Raw genomic sequence first — 27,820 nt, 5'->3', positions numbered from 1 at the left:
AGAGCTTAACAAATGAAAAAGGTTCTGTCTCTCACTTGCTTTCCCTATCTACCTCATTTAAACAACGTGCAGAACCATCAGATGCGAAAGAGCTGGGTGGTTTTTTGTGCATTATTAGGAGTGCTCATCTTTGAATCACTTAAGTGACACCAGCTGTCTGCTACCCAACTACTTATATTTCATAAAAGAAAATAGGTTTGATTTATGTACTCAGCATCAAACTAAAGTGGCATATGTTCTTAGGCAACTGCTGCACAATGAGCTATTTTCTCTGAGTTCACAAAGCACTAAGATTTTTACACAGCCTTCCTAGCGTTCACTCTTCTCACAAGAATGCCCAGCCTCCTGCCCTATTTCCTCCCTTGTCTTTGTTACAGCACAATAAACTCAATTTTATACATTTTACAGCCTCAGTCAGTCATAACTCATGTACTTAATTTTACACACAAATAAGAGCTTTCTTCAAGAAGAATCAAAGCCGACAGAAAACTCCAGAGATCGATCAAAATGCTGTGATGATTAGACCTTTATCAACTATTTTGTGTATGTAATGGTGGCACTGAATTTCTGAAATGTAAGTACTCAAACTTTCCATTCAAATAACAGAGCTACTAGCTCAATGATACACAATTATCTGGCTTTATTTGGCACCAAGAAAAGATGCTACAAAATAGAAACAGATCTTCAAAGCATTTGTAAAAGAAAAGATAAATCAATCCTCCTTCCCCATCTAACCTTTTGCCATATGAAATTGTCTTACTCCTGCAGTTACGTACATTAGCAGAGACTGAAGTTGCAGCATGTTATTCTTAACCTTTCTTCGTATCTCAAGGGGAAGCAGTCTCAGCAGCTGTCTTTTTCTTCGGGCTTTTACATCGCTGGTACAGAAGAAGGACCCACTCCAAGAGACCATTTTTTTCACATGGAAAAGAAAAGTCCATACATGGGGGATCACCATTGCTGACCCTCGTAATAGTTCTCCAATACAGAGAGAAGACAGTACAAACAAGTAACTGTTTAATCAGTATTTCTATTTCCCATCTGCTTTTGCATCACTGCTGTGTTTATGTAACATGAAGGAAGAGGCAGCTCCAGAGCAGGAAGCAAAAGCCCATGTAAGAATTTTAGGAATTACATCATGAAACACAGTACTAATGTTTACAGTGTAATCATAAACAATCATAATTAAAATCTAGAAGTAGAAAGTGAGGTGGTACAAAATTCTGAGCATCATGTGGTCTCACTTCTCTACTTTGACAAAACATAAAGTAGTGTTCAGATAACCATGTATTTTTCAAGTACTCTATTTCAGGCACTTCAAGAAAAAGTAGAAATTTAAATGGACCTTGTGGCAAAATTACAGGACAACTATTACATAGGGATTATTGACAGTCCCCTACAAACTGGGATACGTGCATATTCTCTTTGAGGGAAACAAACAGAACAGAAGAGATTCAGTAGAACTAAGACTTACAAATCGTCTTGGCCTTGCAGAACACCTGAAGGCAGCGTGATTACCTGTAACGGTCAGCAGCACTATTATGAAATCGTAGTAGTCAGGATGACATTTCATCACAACACCTTATTTTGCAATTACCCGAGAGCAGGTATCGTTGGCAATGTTCCCACAGGTTGTAAACACAGCCCACGGCTACAGGGCTTTTACAGAACTCCCTCACCACCCCACTCCTTTTACCCGGAGCTGTTGCCAGCACAAACAGTAACCCAGTGGCTGCAGAAGAGCACTTACTGCTCGCACAAGGAATGTTAACTCAGGCTGAGCAACTGTATATCTGAGGGGAAACCATCGTGAATAATTGCGCTGATTGTATTTAAGAAGCAAAGGCATTTGTGTATTTTTTGTAGTCAGTGAAAGATTTCTAATAACGTAGATTTCTTTTCCCCCACTAATTATATTTCTAGAAATAGATTTGTGAAATGCTAATCATAGCACTTAATACCACTTCAGAAGCGTTCCATTTCAGAAGCAAGTGAAGAGATCCAAATCTCTTCAGAAGAGATTTGGATATTATAAACCATCCATTTTGGATTTGGGAAGGGCAGAGGTAACATCAAGAAATAACAAAACGCCAGATAAGTGAATTTTGCTAGCAGAACACTGCACTTGAGAGCTTGCATATTAGTTTTAGCTTAATTATACACAAAGTTTTGTGATGTGGAATTGGAGCGTTAAACAAAGATAAATACCAGGACCCTGGACTCAAAACAAAGATGAGTCCTGCACTGTTACAATCCAAGGCACTGCTATGTAACAGCTTCAGTTGAATTTTAAATATTTTCCCTGCAATATTTTTGTCAGACCAACAGCATCAGGAAGCTGACTGCAAAAGGTACATTGACCAGACAATGTACCAAACAGGGTGCAAGAAAGTCCTTTTCCATATCCAACCAGTGAATGTTTCCTGAGTCATTATATCCACACACTAACAATCTCTCTACTACTATCAGAAGATAAACTTTCAAAGAACAGTAAGCCAGGCTTAACAGGCACCTGACTCTGGCAAAGATACCAAAACCTGTTCTGGGGCAAGTCACTCCCAAGACAGGTGTATTTGCTTACAATTTAATTCAATTTCCTCTAAATCTTCATTGGCAGCTTAATGGGACAAAACAAGGTCAAGAAGAGAAGAGGTAATAAGGTCTAGGTGTAAGGTGGTGCTCTGCAAGACTTCACCTTTATATCTTCAGATGAAACTACATTTGGTAAGTGTGCAACAACAATGAGAACATTAATCAGAACATTCTATGATTAAAAAAAAATTAGATGTATTTTAAATTGACCAGCCCTTTAGACATTAACACCTGATCAGATGTGAATTCTGCGATGTTAAATATGACAGTTTGGCAGAATTTAAATATTAGGACTCAAATTAATGCACAGCTGAATACACAGGGCAGAGTTATTAAATGCCAATATGATTTGTTGATGCAACCATAGTGGTTCATTTCTTTAATCTTTATAAAGTTGATCAAGATCTTGTTTAGCAGCATAGCAGATTCCAGTCCACATAGAATAAGAGGGACAACTTCCTCTGGCTTGATTCCTGTTTGAAGGCCTGAGCCATTTTTCCAATGGCCAAGACCTTCACCATTTTTCTTGCTTGTTTAACTTCCTCTCAGGATGAACAGCTTACTTTAAGATCCTTGGCCCAAGCTGGTGGGCGTAGGGAGTAGCCTGCTTTCTCTGCAGCCTTCTGTCTCCGAAAGGGATTTTGTAAAATCTGTTGTAGGAGGTGAACCTAGAAGCAATTAAAATGAGTAAGTTTTTATACAATATGTTTTCCTGAAATTAAGAAAAGTCTCTGCCACTTTATATTGTGCACCGTCCTGGCTCCAGAAATTGTTCCATGAGTTACTTACTATTATTAGAATTACTATTATAATGATGAACACTTTTTATAATTAATACTATTAACATTGCTAATATTATTGATAGCATTATTGCTGTTATAAGTAGTGATTGGCATGACATGGAACAATGTTGGTCAAAGTGTAATATGGGTTCAAAGTGCAAATGCAACAATTGTTTCATTAACATTCAGAACAATTACTAACAAATATATCAGGAAAGGATTAACTAATTTTACCTCTGAAAAATCATTCAAATTGGCTTTTTGCACTGCTGATTCTGCCATCCAATTTCTAAGCACGTATCTGGGATTAACAGCTGAAACCAAAAGTAAATCATGATCAATTCAGTTAGACATAGTCAACAAAAACAGAACACAGTCACAGAAGAAAATTCACTGAAGTCTTCAGGAATTTTTAATTTGCAGATCAAAAAAACACATATAAGAAGAAAATAGAATGAATGCCTTTATTTATGAGCTGCTAAAATATTTCTTTAATCTGCACAATGAGTAACACCAAAGTCCCATCACCCATGTTTAAAACAAAAATTAAAACAGGGTAGAGCAACAGGTTGATAGAAAAAGAACTTCCTGTTTCCAGCAGACTTTTAGTTTAGTTGACTACAGCCTAGGTTCCTGGTACACTGTTGGAAAGTATATTTCAATGTCAATATATTCCTGAGACCAAAATAACGAATAATATTATTTAAGGTAAAAAGGAACTAATAAGATATTCATAAAACCATATATACTAAGATTTTTCTTCTTCTATATAACGTATCAAAAGGTTAGCCATAAAAGCCTTTAATGTTGCACTTCAGTTGTGTTTTTTTTTAAGGAACCATTTTTTCAACTTTGTTGTTCCTTTTTTTTTTTTAAATCCACATTTTTTTCCACAACTGTCTGCTGTATCTTTTTCGAAACACCCGTGACGACTGCCTCGCTTCTCTGACATGTTCCAGGCTGATTGTGTCTAATTAGTGGTAGGGAGATCATAAGGACCCTGAAAATGAGACTACTGAATTAATAACCCAGGCTACATCTTCGTGGATGGTAAATAACAGCTTATAAAAAGGAGCTCTGCCAAACTGTATGCCAAGGAAAATGCTCATAAGCCTACATGGTTTTTATTATCAATTTGTTAGCAGATAGAACATCAACACAACTTTTATTTTTCCTCTGCAATTAAAGCAAAGGATTCTGCTTCAGAAACAGTTTTCCCTTTAATTAATGATCAAAACAATCTTACAGATTAATTGTAACACGTATTTCCAGCTTGCATCATACATCTTATTTTGACACTGGTCTACATATTTTCCCAAATTCAGTAGCTGATTTATCCCACAAAGAGATTAATTAGTAATGTCAGAGACATTAGCACCTATGGCCTGTGATTTATGGACATAAAAAAAAATTCATCTGTTCCTTCCCTTTCCACTGACGTCCCAGTAAGGTTTTGTATAAATAGATGTTAGCTCAAGCCTCATATTTTATATAATATGAAATATTTCTTTCAAAAAATCAACGCAGCTGTATATTCCTCTTGTCCTGGTTTTGGCTGGGAATGGGCAAGTGGCTGTGTGGGGCTCAGCTGCCTACTGGGGTTAAACCTCAACCCTTACAAATTCCCTTACAGCTTATTTGAAAGAAATTAGAGAAAGCAAAGCATTCACGAAAACCCCATATTTCCCTCTATTCATTCCTGTAGTCAATTTGTTATCATCTTATTTTATTTACAAATAATAGCATGTTATGAGGGGGAGGATCAGAAACAATATTTTAGATAACAAGATTAAACTTAGTTTATTTCTATTTCTCAATTCACTCTCTTCTTGCAACTCCTTATACTGCTTCTTCAGCTTGCAGACATAACTTGTTTATCCTAGTTGGCTACCGAGGCAATTGACAGCTTTGAGGAAAGCTATGACAAACCTCCTCCTAAGGTTTTGTGGTCAGACAGTCACAGGACAATTCATGATTGAGAGCTCCCTGCAGAGAACTGGTGCCTAGCTCAGTGAACAGACTTCTCTGTAATATGCATTGCTTCTTAAAAAGGACCATTTTACCAGCTGACAAACTAGAATTTACTGAAGCTATGTAATCAGCGAAACAACACTTGCATGATTATTTTATGTCTCACAATATAACTAAATTCTTTATGTTTGGAACTGAACGATAGCCATTTTAAGCCACAGAATTTGACATAAAGCAGCATTTTACAATGGGTCTTCATGTTAATTAGAAAAGTAAAGGGCAGAAATCACTCTCTGCTGCAAGTCCTGTACCCTGACCACTCACATTCCTGCCAGAAGAGGGAATGTGAAGCTCTTTGACAAGATGAGAATGTGGGTTGAAACCAGAAGCACTTCATCTATCTCAGATGACACTGTCACTTACTAAACAAGCACAAAGCAAGACAAAGGGAACGTTCACAGAACCATACAGTATCCTGAGTCGGAAGGGACCCACAAGCATCATTGAGTCCAACTCCTGGGTCCCCAAAGGACCACCCAAAAAATCAGACCATATTTCTGAGAGCATTGTCCAAATGCTTCTTTATAATGTTCCTCCATTATAAAAGCTGTCCAGGTTTTTATAATGACACTCAGGCACTGTGTCCAGGTCTTAACTTTCTTGAGAATTAAGACTGAAATGCAGTGCATCCAGATATAGGAATTATTGTTTTACACATTAGTGTTGCGCTGCATGTACTTACATAAATTAAACAAAAGCTGACAAATAGATTGGCCATTGGGAACCCTGATCACCCCTCACATAGCCATAACAACACCCTGCCCTAACCACTAAAAAAAAGCCTTGGTAAAATAATTTGCTCTGGCTGAGCATGTGATTCAATCCTGTAAATGGATTTTCAATAGTTAAGTGGGATAACAATGTAAAAAGAATACTAAAAGGTGGAGAAGTGAACATATGACTCATACAAAAATGGTAACTCACATTAAAACCATAACTTATATTAGTAAGAGAATATTTGTCCCAGAAATACATTCTTAAAAACTGCAAATTGACAAGTTTCACAGTGGAGTTAAAAATACCTGTAATTGACACAACTGACAAGATAATTATGAAAGAATAAGATAAGTCAGATAAGAAAAGGACAAAGCATAAGAAATTTGGTGCCCTTGCAAGTTTTTTATGATCTGGCCTAAAATATTTTTATTTTTCTCTTTTTAACATATTTCTTTTGTATTCCAATAAATACAATGATAGACTTGTATTGGGACTTGGATTATCAAAACTTTTTGATCAACTCCTAAGGAACTAGGTGTATGTAGTACATGATAAAGTGCTACTAAGAACTAAAAACTCAGTGAAGAGAGAAAAAAATATTTTTTTTCAGACTGAGCTCTGCTCACAGAGGCCACCCCTGCAGGCACCCCTGCTATTAAACGCAGGTGGATGTGGCCTGGAGCCAGATTTGTGATGCATGTTGTATTGACAAGGGGCAGCTGGTAAAGGAAATAGTTTTTAAAATTATATTTTCAAGAGACCAAGACAGGTGCCTAAGAGATCAACATAAATGTATGGATGCCATAGAAAATAACTTTTTAAGAAACTTCAGTCACACCGTAAAATGGAGAAGCTAGCAAAAAATGTAACAAAGTCTGTTGATCTTTTAAAAGAAAAAACACAATTTTAAAGAAAACAATAACAAATTGACCTCAGTAGCCTGTCAGGAATTTCTGCTTGCTCTGTTGCAGGAACACGGAGTGATGACACATTATGTGGAACTTATCTAATTTAACCATGAATGTTTGCATATCAAGCTTCAGTCTGCTACCAAAGCTGAGACCAGTAGCAGAAGTATGATCCTGGGGGAAAGCCTTCTCCTTGTTTTTTCTGTCTCCTATACCATAAAATCCTCTCAGATGTGTGTGGATAAACGTGATGCTGGTTTACAGAAAATCTTCCCAAACTGAGAGCCTTTCTGATTTGGAATGAAAACTCAGAACGTCCTAACTTCACTAAAAGCAGATTCACAAAAACATAGAAAAAGAAAAATAACAAAAATGAAAAGTGTTATTAGATGGCTGTCAGCACTAAATTTGAGCTAAGGAAAGCAGGGAAGCTGGGAACTTCAAAATAGTAGTTGAGCTAAAAGCCTTGAGCACCACAGTTAAAACTTCCCAACCATACAAAAATACAATATATACAAAAATAATAAAACAAGTCTTTATTCTTGGTAACTGTTCTCATATTAACTTTGTAAAAATGCATGTGAAATTGTAAGAAGCATTCTTAAAAATGTATGGAGCATTAGTTAGAAAATGTGGATGAAAACAGCTTGTTACTATCAGTGCTCAGTGCTATCTCCTGCCATTTCCTACAAAATCAATTAAAGCTTTTGAACAAAGCAACCAATCAATATCTAATGAAAGAGTGCAGCCATTTCCATTAGAGATGTGAATAAAGCACCTGCAAAGCAGAATAACAATGAAGCTTATACTACCTCTTGTGCAGAATTTGACAGATCCTGCATTCACTTCACTCCCCTTTGTCCAGAAATTTTCAGTTGTCATTGCCTTTTGTAGGCACATTTCACAAGTTTCCCACTGCTTATTCCAAATCCAAAAAAAAGAAAGAAAAAAAAGAAAAAAAAAAAAACTTTCTCTGGGTAACTTCTAGAATTTCATATCCACTGTTTCTGCTGTGATAGACAGCTATGTATCTATACCATTTTGCATTTAGAGTAACTTGGTGAATTAAAGTAAGTGGGATATCTAATCACACAAAACCACACCTTCCTTTCTTGATTGTACTTCCACAAGCATGAAGCTTTTTTCTCCAGGTGCACAAAAAAAAATGGTTGCCTATCAGAAACATGAATTCTTTATAATATGTACAGAGGATTTGGACATATTTGAACACTCGGATAAATCCTAGCCCATCGAGCCAATACAGGATGGCTATTAACTATTTCTTGATGTTATCAAAGTTTCATTACTGGAGAAGAACAATGTTCTTCTCAGCAATGCAAACTGTTAGGATCACAGACTGCTAAAGGAAGGAAGTAAAGATTCAAGGAAAAGAGAATGGACTCAAGAAAGCAGATCTAGCTGAAGTGGAAGGGCATCTCTCACAAGGAAATCAAATCCTAGGGGCCTTTTAACAGAGCACCCTACTTTGTAATGAAACGTTAAATTTGGATAGAAGCCAGAACACATCCACCATTTCAGGACACTAAGGTGAAGCCGAACTTGAGACATCACAAAACACTGACAATCAGGTTACATTTTAGTTCTCCTCAAAAGGAAAAATTATTAACAGTAAAGCAACGTAATTAAGAAGTTAGTAGCCACCTCCAAGCATATGACTTCGTCTTACTTACCTGTCATTCTTCTTCTTCTCTTGATGTCTGTATCACCCTTGTTACTAAATACAAAAACAAACAAACAAAAAGGTAATTGTGAATGTTACTCATTTACATTTTTCTCATTCACGTCTCTTCTCACCTTTTTACTACAATAACCATCTGCTATTCACAGACAGTAAGCCAATAATTCCACTATTTGAACCACAAGAACTGAACAAACACTAAGTGGTATATTTATTTTTCTCTTGTGTTTCTCCTTACCCTTTTTCAAGGTATCAGCCATGAAGTATTCAATTTCCTTTTCAGAACTTGGGTACACATACCTCCTCTGTGTTTCCTCAAGGAAGTTCTGCATCCACTGTGCAATAGCTGATTGCAATTCCCATAATGAATATATTCCAAATAGCTTTTGTATCCTACTGTAGATACATATATATATTTACCTCATACTCTTTAAGTTGTAATGGCAAATATGGCAAATATTATGGAGTTATTTGTTAAACATAACTGACACACGTGCTTTCAGTGGATTTTTTAAGTACCAAATCAGTAACTACAACTTTGATAACACGGAACATGACTAACACATTAGACTTGGGAAAAAATGCACTTTCTTGTAGGTTTTGTATCTTGTATTAATGTTTTTCTTAAGAATTGTATTTACTGACTAAAATTTCCAAGTACCCAATATGTACGTCTTTCCACTAGTCAGCCACGCATAGCATATATGACTAAGAAAAATACACGCAGTCTTTATTGATTTAAGATAAAAGAACTGGTAGAAAGTTCTAACATGAATGTCCCTATCCACACAACTACAGTGCTGTCCAAACACAGTCTGCATATTCACAGCTGTGCAACTTCCACCCCCAGTCATCCTAAGGCAATACTAGTATACAGTAAAAAATATACGCATTGCCAGTAATGAAACACTATCCATTCCTATTTATTTGCACAGCCTGAGTTTCAGGTTCAGCTATTAACTTGAAGAAATCTGATCAGATGTTCACCAAAGGATGCCAAAACCAGACCACTCCTCCCATATCATTTTTATGTACCTATGAGTCAAATCAGAACTATAATGGTAATTAAAGAAGTTAGCACCATGTAGAACCTTAAAGACAAAAAGAAAGGCATTACAAATCATGTCTAGTCTAGCTTACCAGTCCCAATAAAGGTTACAGAAAACACTGTAGATTCTGGCATTCTGGGCAAATACACAGTTGCTGATATTTTTAAACTTGAAACTCCATCAGACTTACTGTTCTAATCGCAAGAGGTACATAGCGACCCATTCCGAGAATAACTTGTGTTTACCCAGATCCTGGAGAGCCCAGAACTCCTAAAGAGAAAGAAAGAGTTAATGGTAGATAACAGAATTTTGTTACTGTTAAGCAAAAACCAAAGTGAGCAAATTTTAAGAGGATATAAAGGAGAAACATGTAATGAATCCTCAAGGATTTCTTTGCCCAAAATTCTACTATCATCTTTATTTTCTATTTAGATTACTTTGTTTTGCCAGCATTATATATCTGTATTATTCCACCTCTGCTACAGCAAATTCTACCTTAATACCTCCAGCTCTTAACCCCTATTTTTCTTTAGTTTATATGCTGACATATTTTATTTTCCTTGCTGTTTAACTATAGGTATCACTCTCTTCTGTGCTTTGTACATTAGAAGTTAGGGAAAGGCAGTGGAGCTTCCCAGGAAAAGTAAACATTCCCCACATTATATCAGGGCTCTGTCCAACCTGATTTACTCACTTGATATTGAGTGTTCCTAAAATGGGGTGCCTGTATTAATTAATACCTCAGGGATGCGGAGCTCCTTTAACTGGTCTTCAGTAATTTCACTCAGCTCTCGAAACGTCATTGTAAAGTCAGCCCTCCTATCTTCCATGAGCTAGTGAAATAAAGATATTTCTATAAGTGTTTTTTAAAGTATGGGGTATAAGTTCAGATGTTTGCCAACAGGATTAGCAAACCAAACTCACTTTTAGGAGGAAAGCAATCAAATAGTTGTCATCCTCATCGTCCCCAAGAAGACCCAATTTTGCTCTGAACAATTCTGTAAAACTGAAAATAGCAACATAGTTAGGAAATTGTCACATAAGATGATTTATAGTGTTGTGACTACAGGGGGTGAGTTCTAGAACTGCTTACCGGGTATAATAGCGTTGACCATATCCCTCCAGAATCTGGGAAGCTCTGCAAAAACAAATGAAATGTCAAATTCTATGGAACTACAGTACTACTGTGGGTGCGACCCTACTGTACACTAAGCAATAAAAACTTCTGTCTGGTATCTCACAAACATCAATATGCTGAATCTGAATCAACTGGGATCTGTAGTGGGAAAAAGACTGAGGGGAAACAATTTCACAGACATCGAATATATCAACAGCTGTTGCAAAGAAGAAAAATGCAATCTGCCTTTCATACTGAGTAAGAAATCATGAGTTTAAACTGCACAAAAGAAGATTCATATCAGGAATCTTTACAGAAGGATATCAAAATACTACTCCATAATTTCAGGAGGCTGTACCGTCTTCCTATGTAAGCACCTTAAAAGAATAAGCTAGAAGAACCTATAATAGAAAACTACAGGCAAAGATCCTACCTTAGGGGAAGAAGAATAGCCCCCACAATATCTAGTATGGCATTCTAGCTATGTTTTGCTATTATTTATGATTGCTGAAATACTTTCTCCCCTCCCTCTACCTTATTCTGACAGATAATTAATTCAGAATCAATTTTCACTTAGAAAAAAATGATTTTAAAAGCTAATCCCTTTCTTTCCTATGCATATGGTGATTAGGGGTCTCCCATCTCACTAGTTCTTTTAAGCGTTTAGATATTTTAACGATTACTTACAGCTGCTTTTGCCTGGGATCCAATAAAGGTTTTAGAGCTTGTAACAGCTTGTTCAGATTAAACAGCCCAACATTTGCCTGGTTTCCTATTTTGTACCTCCCTTCATCATCAGATGTGTTTGGAACAAAATCTGTTTCAAACAAAGCATTGTTTTTGTAATTACTCCGTTGGGGAAAAGTAATCAATGTTAAAATACTGAAGTACATTCAATCTTATACTTACACAGTAAACTAATAAAAGTGCCGAAGATATTAAAATATTTAAACTTAGATCACAAGGATACTTATTTACAGTAGATTAACTCAAGATCTAATATTTGCAAATCTAGGAAGTACATACTTCACAGTCGCATTTCCATATGTCATTGGCGGCATTTTCCAACTTGAAGATACAAAGTAAATTCAGATGTTTAAACATTTTTAACACTAAAAATGTGGAAAAATGTATGCAATGTTTTCACTACATATAGTGCTACTATTAAGTACAAAGACTAAGCAAATAATTGTACAACTAAGTTCTGGATTTACTGGTAGTTTTGGAAAAGTAACACATACAAACATGCACTTAAAAAAAAATAGGCCACCTGAACAGGACTTTAGTTGAATAAGCAAGTTTTATGTATTCATTTCTGAAAAATTACATGTGCAAGTAAAGAAATCCATATTTGGGAGATAAATGTGTGATAGGTAAACTACAGGGTATCAAGAAGTTGTATGTACACATATCTACAGCACTGGTCTTAGAACAGATGCAGTATGAACCGCCTGCCCAGATAAAAAGCAGATAAGCTGATCAATGCATACTGCATTGCCTGAAACCTCAGAGGACATCAATATCAACCAGCATTAAGGAGGAGACCTGTGACACATCTGTCAGGTCTGGAGATCAGTTCAGATCTGAATCTTTAGCTCTAAGACATTTCATCCAATTCTAGGGTGCAGTGGGTCTGGCTAGGATGGAGCTAATTTTCTTCATGGCAGCCTGTATGTTGCTGTGCTTTAGGTTTGTGACTAAGACCGTATTGATATCACACAAAGGCTTTAGCTGAGCAGTGCACAGCATCAAGGCCTTCTGCATTCTCACTCTGCCCTCCCAGCAAGTTAGGCTAGGGGTAAGCAAGAGGATGGGAGCTGACACGGTCAGGCTGGATGACACCAACTGATCAAAAGGATATTCCATGCCACATTATTCATCCCTGCCTATGGCAGGGGCGTTGGAGTTAAGATAATCTTTAAGGTCCTTTCCAACCCAAGCCATTCTATGATTCATTCTATAATGTCATATTCAGAAAAAAAAAAAAATGGGGAGTGCTCTTTCCAAAGTACTGCTTGAGGACAGTTGGGCATCAGTCTGCTGGTGCAAGTGACTGCCTTGTATCACTTGTTGTGTTCTCCTCTCCTTTTTTTTTCCTCTTCATTTATTAAACTGTCTTTAAGTTGACCACAAGTTTTTTCTCTTTCAATTCTCTCTCTCGCCCTGTAGCAGTGGGAAATGAATGAGTGGCTGGTGGGGGCTTAATTACTGGCTGAGGTCAACTCACCATAAAAGACAAGATCTGAAGCCAGAAAAGACCTGTTTTCTCAATACAGTAGAAGTTATATAAAATCTACTCTCATGAGATTTCCTTAATTTGAGGCTGTAATCTCATGAAAACAGATTATAAGATAACCACTAGTGGTTCTGAAGCTTACTCAGATGAAACTTTTCAAGCAATAATCAGATGTAATACATTTATGTATGTACTAGACCTACACGTATTAATCTCAGACTGAGTTCATATTTTCAGAGAAAAGGGTAGATTTCATTTCTTTTCCTCCAATATATAATTAGCTGCTGTGACTACAAAGCCAGAGCATAACGCATACAAAGTTGTATACAATATTTGGCATAGGCTGCTTATAGAGATATGCAATTTTAATATTTTTTTTTGGGGGGGGGGGGGTTCTATTATGGCATCTATTCAAATGAAGAAATCCATTAGGAAACATTCTTCATAAAAATGGGTTTAATAGTGACATTTCATTTTTAGACTTCTAGCACTTGAAACACAACCTGCATAGCATATTATAAAACTGGTCTTTGATATATTTTCCCCTAAAATTCTTCAAACAATACACGTACTTGGGATTTTTCTGCTAATAACAATGTATGCTTTCATGCACACCAAAATTACATAAACTGATATAAGACATTTATTTTAAGTCAAAAATAATATTTAAAAATGGGTGCTACACTCACTTGGATCATAGGAGTCCATAAATCCAAATGGACCATAATCTATTGTTATGGATAATAAACTGAAGTTATCTGTATTGCACACACCTACAATTAAACAACAAGGAGAAATAAAAGTTAAAGTTCTACCTGAACTCTGTAGTTTCTAGAAGATTTCCTGTGAAATCAATCCACCAAATCTACATAACATTGGAGCAGTTACCTTTAAGAAAACAGATTCAGGAAAATAAACTTGTGTCTATTCTTGACCTGGCAAGCATTTAAAGTATGAAAACTAGAAACTTTTGCTACATTATCTTGCATCTGGTTTTTATACCTAGGTGGCACTGTTTCCTTCTCCATTCAGCACAACGCTGTTTTGAAACAGCATCTTGCACAACTTGTCTATTAGTTTCTTCTTTCCAAGTTGACCACCTGCTGTATTAGCAACACAATGCTCTTTTATTTTTCATAATGTAAATCTGAAACAAAGGTGGACAGCACTCTATTCTATACACTATAAAAGAACAGCTTTTTATGTAGGTGAATCAAATTCCCAGCAATACATGACATCAATACATGGTCTTTGTACACCAGACATCCACAACAATTCTGAGAAGCCCATATGCTTGTTCTGTTCCTGGCTTCTGTCAGATACAGTCATGCTTTGAAAAATCAGGAAGTTCTCTGTGTTATGAAAAGAACTGTTCAGTATTAATGTGCAACAGATATTGCTGTAGGCACAGACATCAGAAGGACTGAAGAACAAAGTGACAAACGAAAGCCATCTTTAAGTATACAACTATAAAAAGTCACTCCTGTAAAGCCAATACAGTGACAATATCTACTGCAGCTTACCATGTGCAAAACCCACAGACATCCACAATGCAATCAAATTTGCAGTCTCTGATACGACTGTAGAGAAAAATTCCTAAAATGAAATACACATTTTACTTCAAATAAAACTATGGAATACAATGAATAATGTAAACATTTGATTCACTTTAGAAATACTTAATACATTCTGGTTTTAAACATGTATCTTTGATCTCTGTCAGTTGGGACTGATAATTCACATTCTAAACGATGTGACTGCAGAACAACCTTATCCAGCAAAGACTATAGTTAAATAGGTACATTCAAGTACACTAAAAGAAATGTAAAAGTCCTAAAAAGAAATAAAGACACAATATATACTATTTTTATATTAGGAAGAACATAACTGATCCCATCATGACCACAGCTCACTTGAAGTCTGGGCAGTAAGAGAACAAAAAGTAATGGAAAATGGAAGCTTCCCAATAAACATTTCCATAATCAAAAGTGGTGAAAAAAGAATGTTCATATTTGATTTTGAGAAAAACTGCAAGAAGCAGGTTTTCGTTGTTAGTTTTTTTGTTTGGTTGGTTTGGTTTGTGCTTTTTTTAGAAGAGTAAAAATTGCTTTTGCTAATAAAACCAGGAAACTTATCTCAAATTTTAAAACCCTATAAACTGAAAAATTAAATAGCTTTGTATAATTTTTGTTCATGTGATTGTGGAAAATAAAAATAGCTTTATATAGCTAATAAAAAAAGACTTACCAGATATCGATCTGAATCATTCACAGCTATTAATGGAAAATGTTCCTGGATGATAAAGTCAAGCAATCTCCTGTAATATGAGATACAGAATTCATTAAATAAAACAGGTACTTTTAGAACTGATCATTCAGAATTCTTACTTCTGAATAGATAATGCTGATCAACAGCTTGCTGCAAACAGGTATTAGAAAACTCTATTTATTCCTATGAGTTTTGGATTAAGCCCTTCCAAAAAGTTGAAGATAAAAGCTAATGTTCCAGTTATAAACATGACTGGAGACTGCCACAGAGTTAAAACCCCATGTGTTACATTTCCAGAGCACGTTAGGATCTGGTTTAGCATACTGTAATATCAATCTTCTAGGAAAAAAATAATTTGTGGAGAAGAAAAAAAAATGTATCACTACAAGGAATAATTGCAGATCAGAATACTCCACAAAGAAAAATTTTATGTCTGAATTCTTAGGAAATAAGGTTACTCGCCACATTAACTAGCCATTAACATGTTCATTAAATCCAATGGAACACAAATACTTTAATTAAAGAAAAAAGAAAAATGCAGTATTGTGTCATCTTAAATGCAGTTCCTTAATTCAGTCTTTCACTTTACAAGAAAACACTGCTGTGAGGTTTCAAAAAAGAGAAAGAAAGACAGTGTAGAGTCATTCAGGAATTTATCTTGAATTACCAGTTAATACAACAGCTGCTACTTCTCTTTCTTGATTTTAATCACCCTAAAACAATTTCTGTTGCAAGTGATTATCTACCAGCACATTACTCCTACGGGGGAATGACCAACATTAAAGTATTTAAAATAGAACTAAAAATTTGCCATGCTAATTGCTTGAGATGGAATAACATAAATTAATATAGCAAAAAGGCTTAAAGCTGTACAATAAATTCTTACCTAATATAATTCTCTGGTTATATGTGTTCCTCAAAAGCACAGCTTATACACCAAACTCATGCTAGTGACTTATTTCACATTTCTGCTAATTTAACTTCACAGACAACTGAAAAATCTAGGATCTTATTCACTAAATTTACAAATCTTACCAAAACAAACAACTTCCCCCTCCTCCCAATACTTAATTACCAAAACTATTTTAGCTATAATACCTCTCATTCTATAAGATCCTGGCCTTAAAAAATAGGTAAGGGATTTTATCTCTGTGAGTTGATATATTTTGTATGTTTGTAAAAAAAAAAAAATGTTATCTTTCTGAATTATGCAGTCTTCCTTTCTAAATAAGTTATGCCTAAATTTCAACTGTACATATACAGTCCAATATATATTTAATTGTTAAGAGAACTAAGAGAATGGTTACTATGAAGATTAAAATCAAACCTTTGTAAGTCCAGTTCCCCAGAATGAGCTAAGATTTCTAAGGATCCTATACGAAACCATGATTTGGCAAGACGTAGCACTATAGCACCTTAAATATAGACACATGTTTAAATGTAAACAGAGTATCAGCAAAACAAATTAATCCCATAGTAAAAGCCATTGTATGTTGTTTCTAGAGACAAATAATTTATACATGCATAGTTAAACAAGTATTTCTGTAAGTATGCTCAATGCATAACAGATGAATACGTATAATACTACTTTACTGTATGCTAATGATAAAGCTTAATTTGCTGGAAAGCAATTGGTATTTTTTACTCCTCCACATCTTCATTTGTTCAGTAGGATACACTATACCAGCAAACACAAGCAAAACTCTGGTATTAACTTTAGAATTCCCCCAGAGATGCTAGCAACAAAGAAAGAACCAACATAAATCATTTCTGATTTTTCCCCATGCTGTGCCATCCGACTCCATTTCAGAACTGGTTTAGAGGATGGAGCAATGGCACAGCCATGGCAGCGTTCCCATATAGTACTGCTAACAGAACGATGGGAATTTCCCCTAGATTTCAGTATCATTTTTGTAACGGCATGTGAAAAAAAATGAACCCCCTGCAACACATATGCCACAATCACAGCAAGTCTGTTCATAGGGCTTCATTTCTTTATCTAAGTTATGTTTGGGACCGACTTTCTTGGGAAAGGTTTTCTATCTCAATAAATGAAATGAAGCCTATTACACACCTTTATTACACATATATGGCATTAAAGTTGATTTTTGCAATGGGGAATTAAGTTACAGTATTGTATCGTATTATTCTGAAATGCATTCGTTACCTCTCTCTTTCTTAATATTTCCATTGTAAAACTGGTCTCTCCACACTTCATCGTCACTTACAACTATGCTGTAAGAAACAAGAAATGAAAATTAAAAGGTTACCTTAGGAAAAATAATTTGCATTGGAGATCAAGTAATATTTTATAAACTTCAGGAAAAAAAAAGCTTTGTTTTCACAAATAACACACAGCAAACAGTAAAGCTGAGGCTCACCAAGCTTCGTTAGCAAGACGTATTTCTTTTTTATTTAAGTTGCCCACTTTCCGTTACCTACATTGTTCTTTGGAAGGGGGTTGCGTTCAGAGAAAGTACTGCATTCATTTGGAACTTCAGTGACTGATTGATGTGATGATAACATAAAGAAGTCACAAGTCTCCCGAGGACAACAGCAAAATTAGAAAGACAGAGAAATTAGAAGCCAAATTGTTGCATCAGATGGAGGCTGCCCTTTATATGAGCCAAAACTGTTGTCTCAGTAACCTCGGGCACAGATCTGGGATCCTCAGCAATCAGGAGCTCTGCAAATAGTATCAATGCACAAAAAAAGGCATAATTTTGATGAAGCATTATAATTATTCCTTTCTTCTACACTGCTACTTGTACTTGATTTTTTAAAAACAATATCCCCCTTTCAATTGCCTTAAAATTCTGCACATCCTATGCATTTTCACATTTATCTAAATATTGAGATTTACAAGTGCTTGGAAAATGACCGATTGTGCTTGCTCTAAAACACATCACAATTTGCACTCATCTTACAAAATAAAATACGTAATTTCACTCTATTTTCTTTTATTATCAGAAAAAGAAAATTGCATCAATCATCACAAACCATGCAAAGGAACTATTTTCTCCTAAAGTTAATGTGTAGGAAGTTTCTCTCCAAAGCAACTGAGATTACACGAACCATTCAGCAGAAGGAATGCTTGGTGCTGTCTTTTGAAGGAAATGTTCTCCTTTCAATAGGGGCAGAATACCTCTTGTTTAAGAGCCTAGCAGCAGGAAAAATTATCTTATATAATTCTTTTTTGCTTGCTGAAAATTGAAAAAGGTCTTTCTATTCAGAATAGCTGGATGGCACAGTACTGGAAATTCAATGCAACTAAGTAAAGGTACCTTTTAGGTAGCTGAAGACCGTACAGAAAACAGAACCAAACCTTCCTTGGAGGAACACAGAAAAGGACAACAGGCAAATCTAATATTCCATTCATAAATATGACTGAAGACAGTCAAGAGTTGAAACAACTCCCAAGTGTTAAATTTTAAGAGGTTACCATATAGTTTTTACATACTTTAGCATCAAGAGTTTGGAAAAAATTTAGTTGGACCAAAAATGTGGGGTGTGCATATACACATAAATATGTATGAAAAAATCATTAGAAGGAATAATTTGTCTGAATTCTTACAACAGTAAAAATCAACAATAACTGTGGCTTTGAAACTATATTATAATTCTTTTCTGTATTTCTGAAGGCATCTATCCAAAATGAATGCTCTCTATTAACTGCAGAGAAAAGGCTGTGTATTGTTCCAAAGGCGGCAGGGAAGAAAATATACAGAAATTAAAATATCAAAAGTATTGCTTCACAAACAATTAAGAATGTATCAGAGAAAATATCAGAGGCTGTAGGGTGGTTTGCCTACACTTTCACTCTCGGTGCTGCTGCTAATACTGAAGCAACATTAGGAAATTTTTTCCAGATGATTGTTTTGGAAACAATCATCTAATGATTGGTATGTCTGTAAGAGTAAGTGTAAGAAGTGCTGACATAAGTGAGATGGAAGAATTGATCTTAATTGAAGATTGATCTTAATCAATCGAGAAAATCAAAAAATTTCAAAGCACTAGGAGAGAGTAGTCAGAACAATAATGTTACTCAGTTCTACTGTTCTGAACAGACCTCTGCCAAAAGGGTTGTTTCATTTTGACTGTGTAACTCTTAGCACACTTTCTGCCAAATTCTTACAGAACACCAGCACTTCTCTTATTGCTGACAAAAAATAAAATACAATGGGACAGCAATGTTTTGTTAGTTACTAATACAAGTTAATGGACGAGCAACACTTAAGAGCTGGACAGATAACTGAGCAGCCACGTAAAGATACTTACATTACCACTACAAAATAGTTTTCAAATGGCCCCTGACGTTCATAAGTACCATTACTTGTTCAGCAGCGCACCAGATGTACGTTCAGCCACAGGAAACAGAGCACTGAAATTGCTGTTACATCAGAGAAGCTGGAAGAGCATTCACAGAAGGATGGAGGGACTGGACTGCACCCCACCCCACCCCTACTACTGCCTTAAGGGCTAGACTTTACACTCCCTGCATGCTGTTTTGCCTGACCACCAAGCGTTATGCAAGTAAGGGCCATTTCACTCTGAAAACTATACATATTGGCTCAATTTTTCGATCTACCCCACAAGACTGCTAACTAGTAGTCCCACTATGTGACTAAAATGGTACCATACGAGGAAGCGTTCTATATCTGGCAGTACAGTCATAAACTCTAGCACCCCGTTGGGAACACAGTACTTGAAATTAATAGAGCAAACCAACCTGCTGGGTGTTCTGGGAGAAGCCGTAAGGCTTCTCCCCACACTTCTGCCAAGACTTGACAAGAAGTCTAAGTGAATCTCACCCGCCTCAGTACTACAGCTCCCCGTTGGGAAGAATATGGATTATCAGCTGGGGTTTTTCCAAATGAAGTCTTGCAAACAGTTTGGAGAGCCTGTACAGCAGTTAAAGAGAGCCAGGCATTTAACCAATTTGCCGGCAGAGAACTAAAGCACACTGTGTACTCAATAGAATTTGTACACTGTTAAGGAGTAATTTCATATTGTTTTACACTGAGCAAATTGTTGAGACGACACCAAAGAAAGGACGTAACCTTGCCAGATGCTTTCCTGCTGATACTCGGGCAGATTTAACATTTTGCATCAATAGCTAACAGCAAAGGGTCTCAAGGTGAAGTCAGTGAATAAACCATCAAAAATGTCATTTACAAACACAGCACTTCAACAGAGCAAATGTGTTAGAATTAATGCTAGAGAGATTTGCAGGCACTTTGCAAATATAGAAACCTAGCCATGAGGCAGCTGAGTACTGGCCTTTTCTGAAGAACATTTACTTCTTTAAAGCTTGAAATTCCGGAGTACAGACATGAGATCCCTTGGAACACAAAATAAACTTGGCATTTTAAACACAATCATCTGAAAAATTCAGTTCACTTCATTCTGAGAAGGTCATCCAAATGAGTGAATTTATTAGTCCTCTTTGGTTCAGACAGAATTAGTTTTAAATGAATTTTTAATGCAATCTCCCTCTCTGCGCAAGGAGTGTTGTATAAACAAGGAATTGGGAGCAACTACCTACACTCAATACTACCTCCAATATTAGTATCTATTTACCAGGCAATTTTTCCTACCAATCTTAAAAATTGCAACTGCATGACTATGACAATACATAAATAGTTACTTTCAACATTTTCCTACTTGGCCAAATACTTAACTTTAGTGTAATAACAGACTCATTTATTAACCATGTAAAATATATTACTGGACTCATTGATTATCCTCATTCACTAAAGGTATTAGTATCATTTACAGAGCAGGAATCTAGTCCTGCTGGTTTTGCAAGCCTTTCTGGTGAACAAGAAGAAAAGAAAGAACTTCTCTTATTTTTTTAAGAGAATAAACTCAGATTGCAGTACCATAAAAACTGGTAAGGGGAGTTAGTGTTAGATACAATCACTCAAACTAATTTTCACTTCTTATTTTCTTCACAAATGAACTAGACTTCAAATTAAGGTAATTTAGTTATGACAGTCTTACATGCGCACAACAGCTGCTCACCACAATGCAAAGACAGTACATAATATAGTTTTTAAAGTAATATTTTAAAGCATACCAAAGATAAAAGTGAATGGATAAATGGCTGGAGCTTGTTATTACTAGAAAGTTTTATCCACAAATCTAAGAAACTATTCTGATTGCATACAGGCAAAAAGAAAGATGTGTCCTGGAAAACAGCTGTCCTGTTTTATGGATGCTCAGTGAAACTGAGAGACAAAATTGCCTTTAAATAAGGATATTGTGAAAAAGAAAAGAAAAATACCTGGCAGCTCTGCTTGTTGGAATTCCAAGATAGTGCATAGCCTCACTACACAAAAATTCTCGCACGGAAGAGAAGCACAGCTCTTCCATCACCATTCCTAGGGAGAACAAAGAAATAACCGATCAATCATAAGACCTATGCAAATCTAAAAAAGAAAACATCAAGTTTTGGTATTTATGAATTAACTGCAACTCACCTGGAGTATGGGGTCTTTCCTGAGCCCTTCAACTGGAGTTCCCACCTTTCACCATGCCTGCAAAAATACCTTCAGAGTTTCTGACAATACTTCTTGAGGTTTGCATGAATCAGTTACACAGAACACAGAAGTGAATCAGTCTTTTCAAAAAATACCACACCTGTTTGTATATACTCCGATCAAGTGAGCTCTTCCATCACCCAGCTGACCTGCCCAGCTACCAAACTGACAAAAATGAAAACCAAGTCATTCTCTTCTATCGGTCATAGCAGCTATACTTAAACAGTACAAATCACATGCAGGTTCACTGTGATCTATACAATGCAACACGTTTGCTCAGGTAGTAACTTAGATATTGATCCCTAAGGCTGTATTTCCACACTCACATCAACAACAAATCAGAAAACCATGGAAAAAGAGTAATATGAGTAATTCCAATTTCCCCCTCTAACTTTCAGCTTCTAGTCTCTTTTATATAAGAAAGTTTTTAACTGACATGGCTTGAAATATATATAAATATATATATACTTTTTTTTTAGTGGAAATTACACATCAAATTCTGCCACTCTTTTCCATGAACAGTTTTATCTATTTCAATGAAATTTAACACTTATTAATCATGCTATTGCTGAATTCAGTGAGGCTCTGACCTTCTTCACTCCTCTGAGCTGGTAATACCTATCACAAATCAGAGCTTGTCAGGCTGCAGGGGTGCAAAGAAGACTCTGCAGCTAACGAAAGTTAAAGGGTAATTTGCTTCTGAGATAAAGAAAAGCAGAGAAAGCAGACATGGTACCATGAAAGAGCATTGCAGTTCTCTTCCACCTGTAGTCCCTACGAAGAGCAAATCCACAACCTAAGCATCCATAAGCATTCATGTCCTTTGGGCACATATTCATATACTTACAGGTATAGGTACGTATATATATATAATTCAAGTATATAATTAAGTATATAATATAATTCAACGTATAATTCACATGAAAAGAACTACATAATTCCATCTGGAAGAACAAGCATTATGGTTACCTGATGTCCTCCGTATCTGTGGGCCAATGGAACAGACCCAAGTATCACTTTCCCACCACTGACAAACTGCAGAAAATCAGATGTTCCTTGGACAGATATATGAAGATCCAAAATATTTTCAATAACATCCTGGAAAGAAAAAGGTAATACATATATAGAGTACTTGAATATAATCAAATTTTCAGTGGCAAAGAATGTGTTTTCTGTACAAGTTTTGTTATTAAAAGACATCTGATGGTATGTTTTAAATGCTCTATTGGTTTAAAGTGAATATTGTTAAGTGTATATAAAGTGTATATTGTTTATTGACTTTCACAATAAACAGCTTATGAATATTAAAATATATTTTAGTACATGTGTTAACAATCACTATTAATTGAAGAGGAACAAAGAAAAAAATAATATCCAACCTTTGAAACAGCTACAAGAAGAACTTTGGATTTAAAAGGTGTAGGATAGACAACTGAAAAAATGCAGTTTCTCACGTTACGGACATAATTTTCCTGGATTGGATCAATTGGAAAAGAATCTGTAAACAAGAAACACATGAGAAATGTTTAAAAAATAGGAATTAACCATATTCTTGATAACTTTCCTCTTAAATCCAATGAAAATACTTCAGAAACAATTTTTAAAAATCACCCTTTGCCTGAATGTGTATTAAACCTGCATGAAAATCAAGCCCAAATAAACTTAGGGTCTTACTTTGTCTGGGATTTTTGAAAAGAAGGACTGAGTCCTGCAGTTAAATAAACAGGCAGAGCATGCCAGTTTTAAGCTCTAAAACTTATTTTGGAGTAGTTTCAATGAATAGTGATTGGAGCAGTCTCAGGGCAGTTTTATATTGTAATTATTTTCAACTCTAAAAGGTATTTTCAGACAGTGAACTCCAGCTTAGCTACTTGCACAGCTGAACGATGCACTGTAACGGAGGAGGCCACTGTGCACCCGTAACTGCGGCGCACAGCCCATTGGCAGTGATGAACACCGAGTAACCAGCTTGAAGTCTTCTCTGAGTAACGTAAACAGCAAATGAAAGGGGCAGAAGATGCATTTCTTGCTGTAGTAATGTACTTCATCCTTCTGTCAGAGCTACTCTGAGCGATGGTAAGAGAGGACAAACGTTGCTTCATACCACTGGACTGATGCTGGGGGTTTTAACATCCTTCCGGATTTTTGCTTGCAATAGTCACACAGTTCCATGTTAACTATAAAATTCCTATGCCTTGCAGACACCAATTTGTAAAAACACTAAGTTATTATCTCTGGACACTTGCTGTTGGCCATATTCCTCAATACCTCCAATGACAAATCCTGTTTTAGACAGCTGCCACAAGGTTTATCCCTGATTCTTGTTCTTACACTTGCAAGCAATTCTACCACCTGAAGAAACCATTTATCTGATAGCAATAGTGAAATCATCTTTGCTATTACAGGCAATTCTGCATGCCTGAGCACTACACAGCCTTGGGCATTTCAAATCAGGTGTCAGTTTATCAATTTTGCATTAACATATAATTGGGACTCACGCATGATGATAAAATGTCAATGGGAGGGGGGGGTGGTCAACCAACCTCCGTATGGCCAATCTACTTTTAATATTGCAGGTAGTACTTGACCATCTTTGTCATCACCACAAATCCCTCCAGCTCTTTCGAAACGAGGCCTTAATGACTGCTAATGACTTAATGATAGGGCAGAAGGCAGCGTACCTACGAGGCTGGCTGAGGAGAGCCCCCAGGCGCCGAGGCCGGCGGCTCCCCACCACGTCTCCCCGCAGCCCTGCCCCAAGGGCGATGCGTTCACGCCGAGGGGAGCCCGGCAGAGCCCCCAGGAAGGGCAGAGCGGGTCCAGGTCCACACAGCCGACCCCGCAAGCCCAGACGAAGCAGGCGACAGCCCACGGGACGCGGAGCCGCAGCATGTCCCCTAAAAAGTGCTCTCTGACAGGGGGGAAGGGGACGTGAGGGGCGCAGAGACCTAAGATGGCGCCGCGCTCCCGCCCCGCGTAGGGGCGAGACGAGGGGCCGGCGGCTGCCCGTCCGTCCGTCCGTCTGCCTGTCTGTCTGTTCGTCCGTCCTCCGAGCCGCCCTGCCAGAGGGTGGCGGCGGAGCGGGGCTTCCGCCTCCGGGTCGCGGCGGGGCTGGGAAGGCGGCGCCGGTGCGGCGGGGCTGGGGGACGCCATGGCCTTGCGCTGGGGGTGGTGGTGGTGGCGGTGGAGGTGCGGAGCCTCCGCCCGCCGGGCGCCGCCGCCGCCGCTCGGCTCCGTGCCGGGACCCGGCTCCCGGCCCCCGCCGCCGGCCCTCGGTGGGGCGGTGAGTGCCGGGGGGGCGCCTGGAGGTCACCGGCAATGAATGGGGCGGGGGGTGCGGGGACGAGCAGGGCAGGGGGGCTGAGGTGGGGCTGGGCGGCAGGAGGATGGGGGGAGGCTCGGAGCGGTCCCCGGGGGGGTCCCGTGGGGATGGGGGTTTGCGGGTGCAAGGTTAAGTGAGGGCTTTAGGGTTATTGTAGCCGGGGGTGCTGCTGTGGTGAGGGACATCTCGGGTTGTTCTGTAGGTGGGAGCCCAGGCGGCGATTCATGTTGATAGGGGGTGTAATTAGCGGTGTGGGTTGTGGTCGGGGTTGGCTCCTTCGGTGCCTTACCCCAAGGCCACGCTCCCCTTCTGAGCCTTCCGGCTGGGTTGCGCCCAACCTCATGGCTGGCCAGGCCCTTGCAGCCTTAGGCAGCGTGGTAACGGGCAGAGTCCGGCTGTGACCTCCAAAAAGGAAGAGCGTGAAGAGCTTGGCTGTTTTTTGACAGAAAAGGGGAGGTGTGGGAGAGCAGACTTGCAGAGGTCTCAGCCATGGGACTTGACACGCTTCTTGCTTGGGACACAGGAATCAGGCACCAGTGAATTGCAAGTCCTTGATAAGTCAGGGCTCCTTCCTTCCCTCCTCGTCTGCCTCCTTCCTTTCTGCTCTACTTGCCTGGCTTTTTTTGTCCTATACACAGGGAGGCTAGAAGGGTGCCCTGGGGTGTGTGTGGTACTCTTGTTTCTCTCCCTGCGCACAAGCAGAGAGAGTTCAAGCTGTGTAAGAGAAGACGCGGAGGGGCGAGGAGCACGCTGAGGGCACTCTTCTCCACCTCCAGGTCTTTCCATGTGTCTCTGCGCAGGCCTTAGGAGAGGTGGTTCAGTGAATGTGTAGATTGCAATGATTTCAGGGTGGGTCAGCCTTACGGGGCCCCTGAGTCAGTGTGTGCACAAAGCAGCAGGGCTGGGCGAGTCTTGGCAGCATTGCCATGAAGAGAAAAAAACAGAAGTGTTTCCTTTCTCACCTTGTCCCTGCTGCAGTCGTGTACCTGGGACCAAGCCTTCTACCAGGGACCTGGTCTCCATCTCCAGGGAGAGGTCTTTGGAGAGATTGTTGGCTTTGGAGGTTAAGTTCTTGACATCTAGCAGGGAAGAAGATATGCAGGTGTAAATTATAATAAGAAGTGAGCCAAGTTATAATTGCTGCAGGGGAAGAAAAAAGGATACGTTCTTCTGTTAATGTAGTAGTTTACAGAAGGCTCTTGCCCTTTGCTCTGTGACTGGTGCTATCTAGATTTATCTGCAAGGCAGGAAATGTTTGAAAACCGCCTTCCGTGAGTGCAAAAGCAAGATTTCGTTAGAGCTGTTCCTTGGAAGTGAACTGATACGCTTTCCTGGCTGTTCCTGAAAGGGGTGAAAGTTCACCGTGCTAGAACAGAAGAGTCAGTTTAAGTCAGAAGTTAACGTACACATTGGCAGTTACACCTCACGTGATACAGAAGGAGATTATGAGGCTGCCTATGCTGCTGAGTTGTTAAAAGGGAGAAGTGGAGCAATGTTGATGAAGACTCGTACTTTTGTAATCAAGTTTTTCATCAGTTTATAAATTCTGTATTTTAAATTAACCCTGTTTTTTCTTTGTGCAGATGTGTCACTTTCCTCAAAGAAGCTCTGTATTGTCATTTCCAAAAATATGTAATATATTTTGGCGGTAAGTTGGAGATTCCTGTTGTGTGATGGGTAAAGACACAGTTATTGGGTGAAGTGTATAGTTACAGATGTGAGCTGTAAGCTTAGGCTGAAAATAAGGTTATTTGCTGTAGTATATCGTTGGATAATTCATTGTAGACCACTGTTACAGTGTGGAGCTGGAATCTAAGTCCTCCATTCTGGAGAGCAGCGGGCAAAGCAAGAGCACTCCAGGGGCACCCACAAAGCTCATTTTGAAAAAGGAGACATAATAAGAGGTATAAACTTCAACTCCAGGAAATATATTAAAAATATATATATATATTAATTAGGTCCAAGCCAAATGCACCTTGATTCATGTAGGTAGAACTTTGACCTTTTATTGCTGACCTTTCATGGAATTGTGATATTACCTGGAAGTATTGATTTTAATTTATAATTTAGATAGGGCCATCTAATATAGCTGGGTCTGTAAAGGGGAATTTTCAAATCCAAGCCAGGAATATTTTTCTAGGAGGGTTCAGGAGATGGAAGAAAGCAACAAAGTAGTTGTGTTACTGGAAGATGAAGGCTTCATCTAAAAATGTACACTATATTGTCAATGGTGTATTCAGAAGGAATACATTGAGAGCAGCATAGTTTGTTTCCCAAAAGACTTCTGTAATCAGTCAAGTGCAAGAGTGAGTGTGGGGTTTGGTTGTTATGTTTTCTAAATGCTGTGCTTCGCCAGCTCCTAAAAGTCTGTGTTCATCAGTATGTAGCTTTGCAGTTCTTGGTCCTCATTAGGTGGCTAAAATCAGTATTTTGATGTCGTGTGTTTATTTTTTGGCTAAATTTTGTATGAGGGGGAAAGGAGGAGGAGGATGCTCTTTGAAACATTTTTGTCTGGGGAATCAAGGAGAGTTTGCTTTTAACGATGTTACTCTTTTGA

At 37.9% G+C, this 27,820-nt stretch overlaps 2 protein-coding genes across 2 annotated transcripts in view; one reads left to right on the top strand and one right to left on the bottom strand.

Annotated features, from left to right (window-relative positions):
- Positions 1-620: 620 nt before the first annotated feature.
- On the bottom strand, positions 621-25,108 carry LOC106048101 (protein adenylyltransferase SelO). The gene is given in 20 exon segments (XM_048048465.2): positions 621-3,260; positions 3,609-3,688; positions 8,722-8,765; positions 9,969-10,048; positions 10,519-10,611; positions 10,703-10,784; positions 10,872-10,916; positions 11,583-11,712; positions 13,821-13,904; positions 14,655-14,727; positions 15,379-15,448; positions 16,727-16,814; positions 17,567-17,634; positions 21,686-21,757; positions 21,759-21,782; positions 21,882-21,938; positions 22,042-22,106; positions 22,911-23,039; positions 23,321-23,439; positions 24,623-25,108. Coding segments are annotated over 20 exon segments (1,998 nt in total). The 5' UTR covers positions 25,095-25,108; the 3' UTR covers positions 621-3,137.
- Positions 25,058-27,820, top strand: part of PDSS1 (decaprenyl diphosphate synthase subunit 1) — a 22,940-nt gene continuing 20,177 nt past the window's right edge. Inside the window, exons 1-2 of the mRNA XM_048048466.2 lie at positions 25,058-25,224; positions 26,847-26,911. Of these exons, the coding sequence (XP_047904423.2) occupies positions 25,093-25,224; positions 26,847-26,911 (197 nt within the window). The 5' untranslated portion in view covers positions 25,058-25,092. The remainder of the gene's footprint in view (positions 25,225-26,846; positions 26,912-27,820) is intronic.

Source organism: Anser cygnoides, chromosome 2 (assembly GCF_040182565.1).
Source record: "Anser cygnoides isolate HZ-2024a breed goose chromosome 2, Taihu_goose_T2T_genome, whole genome shotgun sequence".
Lineage (NCBI taxonomy): Eukaryota > Metazoa > Chordata > Aves > Anseriformes > Anatidae > Anser > Anser cygnoides.
The sequence above is the reverse complement of the archived record's forward strand: the minus strand, read 5'-3'. Positions and strand labels throughout refer to the sequence as shown.